This window comes from Notothenia coriiceps, unplaced genomic scaffold (genome assembly GCF_000735185.1).
Source record: "Notothenia coriiceps isolate Sejong01 unplaced genomic scaffold, NC01 NC01_scaffold00000390, whole genome shotgun sequence".
NCBI lineage: Eukaryota > Metazoa > Chordata > Actinopteri > Perciformes > Nototheniidae > Notothenia > Notothenia coriiceps.
The window spans coordinates 1-3,235 of NW_011333091.1; the positions used below are offsets into that span (position 1 = coordinate 1).

At 42.8% G+C, this 3,235-nt stretch overlaps 1 protein-coding gene across 1 annotated transcript; it reads right to left on the reverse strand.

The window, feature by feature from the left end:
* Positions 1–373: 373 nt before the first annotated feature.
* LOC104952964 (toll-like receptor 2) lies at positions 374–3,035 on the reverse strand (the record flags this gene model as incomplete). Its single annotated transcript, XM_010779876.1, has 3 exons — positions 374–542; positions 928–1,107; positions 2,871–3,035. Coding segments are annotated over 3 exons (514 nt in total), but the record flags the coding sequence as incomplete, so codon positions are not given.
* Positions 3,036–3,235: the final 200 nt, after the last annotated feature.

Here is a 3,235-nt window from a genome sequence, read left to right on the forward strand (position 1 = left end):
TTGAGTGTGTGTGTGTGTGTGTGTGTGTGTGTGTGTGTGTGCGCGCGCGCGCGTGTGCGTGTGCGTGTGTGTGTGTGTTTGAGGAAGTGTGCGAATTGGTCCATTGTGGAAAAAGAGAAATGTCCAACGAGGCGTTCTGGGGCAGCATAGACAGGTCTTCTCTGTGTTAGAGTTTAACTCGCTACAGGGTGTACTTTGAGGGTTTGTGACTCTGCAGACCGTTTACATGCAGAAAAACCTTCATAACACACAAGGGGACGGGTAATAACCGGAAAAACATGACATGGGACATTTAACAATTTAAACCCTGCATGCAATACATTTGTTTGGCCACTACTATAATCTGGCGCATTCCCCGGGGCTTGAAGAATACAATAAGAAATATTAAGATTGGTCCTCACCTGTATGGTCAGTGTTTGCAGGTTTGGGAACATCCATCCAGGGGGAAGGCTCAGTATCTTGTTCCCAGAGAGATGGAGCTCTCTCAGGGCAGGAAGGATCAGAATGAAGGCTTTTAGATCGTTGTTGCTCAGATCCAAAACCTGTGAAGGATAAAAAACAATGCTGGACAAAGTCTTAAGATCTATTGTTTAAGTACGAGAAGCAGCACTGTGTCAGAATACCTTTTATTGTCATCATTCAAAGGCATAACACAATTCCGTTGGCATCTCTAACTTCAGTAATAGAAATACACAATAAATTAGATCTCAATGTAAATGTTTACACATTTTACAGGCTATAAACTGTCAATATTAAAAACTTCAAAAGTGTAAATATAATTGTGTTCCTAAATAGATGCTAACAATTTCCATAAATGCTTTATAAATATTTATGAATGTTTGAGGTGACGGTCTTTGAAGGGTGGAGGTGTGTTTATGTTCACAGCTGTTTTAGTGTGTTCTGTATTGGATTACTCTCTCTCAGTACCTCCAGAGTTTCGGGTAGACAGGGTGAGATGGTTGTGAGTTTGGCCCAGGAGATGTTGAGGTATCGCAGGGTGGAAGGCCAGGAGCAGCCCCCGGGCATGGAGATGAATCCGTTCCTGCTGACGTCCAGGTGGGTCAGTTTGGAGAGATTCGTCACCAGCCGGCTCACCGTGGACAAAGACTGCAGAGAAGTAACGTTGTCTTAAAATCTGGGGCCTTATTCTTCAATGTATTCTTAGATTGAAAGGAGTACTGCTAATATGCTGCCCCTTATGCTTGGAATAATGTACAGAAGGAGCTGAAACTCTCAGATTGTATCACTATGGGGGAATTCAGGTCCATCTGAAAGGACAGAGAACAAGAATCCATTGGTCGACGTGATTGCTGTATCCCATAATTGTGCCAGTTTTTTACGTTTTATAATAGTTTCTATTATTTGCATATTGACTGGTTAATGTGCCATTTCATTTGTGCTTTACGACCGTCTGCCTGTATTGTCTTTGTTCATTTGTATTAACATTGTTCATTTTGCCCTCTTGGCCAGGTCGCTCTGGAAGAAGAGATTTTAATCTCAATAGCCGGGTTCACACCAAGTACTTTGCCGTACTTAGTTCCCAGCACTTAGTTCCCAGCATTTAGTTCCCCTATTGAACTAAGAGCAGATCGCGTTCACACCGGAATAAGTTCCATGGGGGAAGATAACGCAAATGAGCCGCTGACGTCACTTCTTCTTCTTCTGCTTTGGGTTTACTGGCAGGCCGCAAACAACTTCACGGCGTATACTGCCACCCGAAGTCCCTGGCCGGAAGTCCCCGGAGTTATCTTCTGAGTAAATCGCCAGAACGCCGACACCTCCTCATCTCCACCGCTCCCATGTTTTCTTTTGTGTTGCCATAAGTTAGTCTCTCTGCGTTTGTGCGCTGGGCTAATGCTAATGCTAATCATGCTAATGCAAGGATAATAAAATGGCGGCTCTACAAAACATTTCAGAGTTTTACGGGGCGTGGTTTGCAATTCGCCCAGCCAATCAGAACTGGGTCACTTCCCCCCCCCACCCCCCAGGAGAGTACCACCTCTCAGCAGGCACTATAAATGAGGGTAAAAGTTCCCAGCACTAAGTACTCTTTTTGCTGTGAACGCGACATAAGGGGTACTAACGGAACTAAACGGGAAAAGCACTCAGGTGTGAACACGCCTATAATGAGACTTTTACCTGGTTAAATAAAGGATATATAGCACTACACAGCCTACGATTACCATGGTAAATATCCTGGTAAATTAGGAATTATGGACCTTCTTTGTAATTATAAGGTGGTATCAATGTTGTATAAAACCACAACAATGGTGAATGGACTGTACTTATATAGCGCTTTACGACCCCTTAAAGCTCTTTAGATACTACATGTCATCATTCATACACCGTTGGACATCCGCAGCACCTCGGGGTTAAGTATCTTGCCCAAGGATACGTCGACAACCTTCTGATTGAAAGACGATTGCACTCCCTCTCAGCCACAGTCAAGATTCAAGGCTTTTATTGTCATTTGGACATACAGTAGCTAGAGTGTAGAAATGTCAATGAACATATCAGGTCACAGGCTCCTCCAACAGAGCAACATGATAAAACTGAACGAATAGTGCAAGAAGAGTCTATACAAGTAATTGGAATATGATATTAGATAAATAATTTGTAAGTTGCAAACAGATGAATGTTTTGGATGTTTTTTCAAAAGTTCAGGTGTTCCACATCGGATAAAAAACAATAACTTGCATTTAAACAGCGACACCTGAGAGTGCAATCAAAACTTGGAAACACTTTAGATCTACGTTTAGGTACAACGAAAGTGCCTCAAAATAATCAATACACATGTTCATTGCCCATAATATTAACAGTTGGCAAAGGAAAACCCTAAATGATACGTCTTTAGGTCTAAATGGAGGTACCTTCAGAGCATTTCCGCTGACGTTTAAGACTCGGAGGTCCTTCAGCGTGCCGTCACCGTTGCACAGCGTCTCAGTCAGAGTCAGGTCGGTCAGCAGGTTGTCGGACAGGTCCAGGTATTGAAGGTTCAGCAGCATGTGGGCTGTGGCACAGGGCATCACAAACACCTCGAGTGGAAAAGCACATTTTAATTACATCCCCTAATTGTATTCTTAAAGGTCTCCTATTATACTCAGTGATGGCAAAAGTACTCACATCCTTTACTCAAGCAGAAGTACAGATACTCGTGTTTAAAAATACTCAGGTAAAAGTAGAAGTACTGACTAAACTTCTTTACTCAAGTAAAAGGAAAGAAGTATTGGCTTCG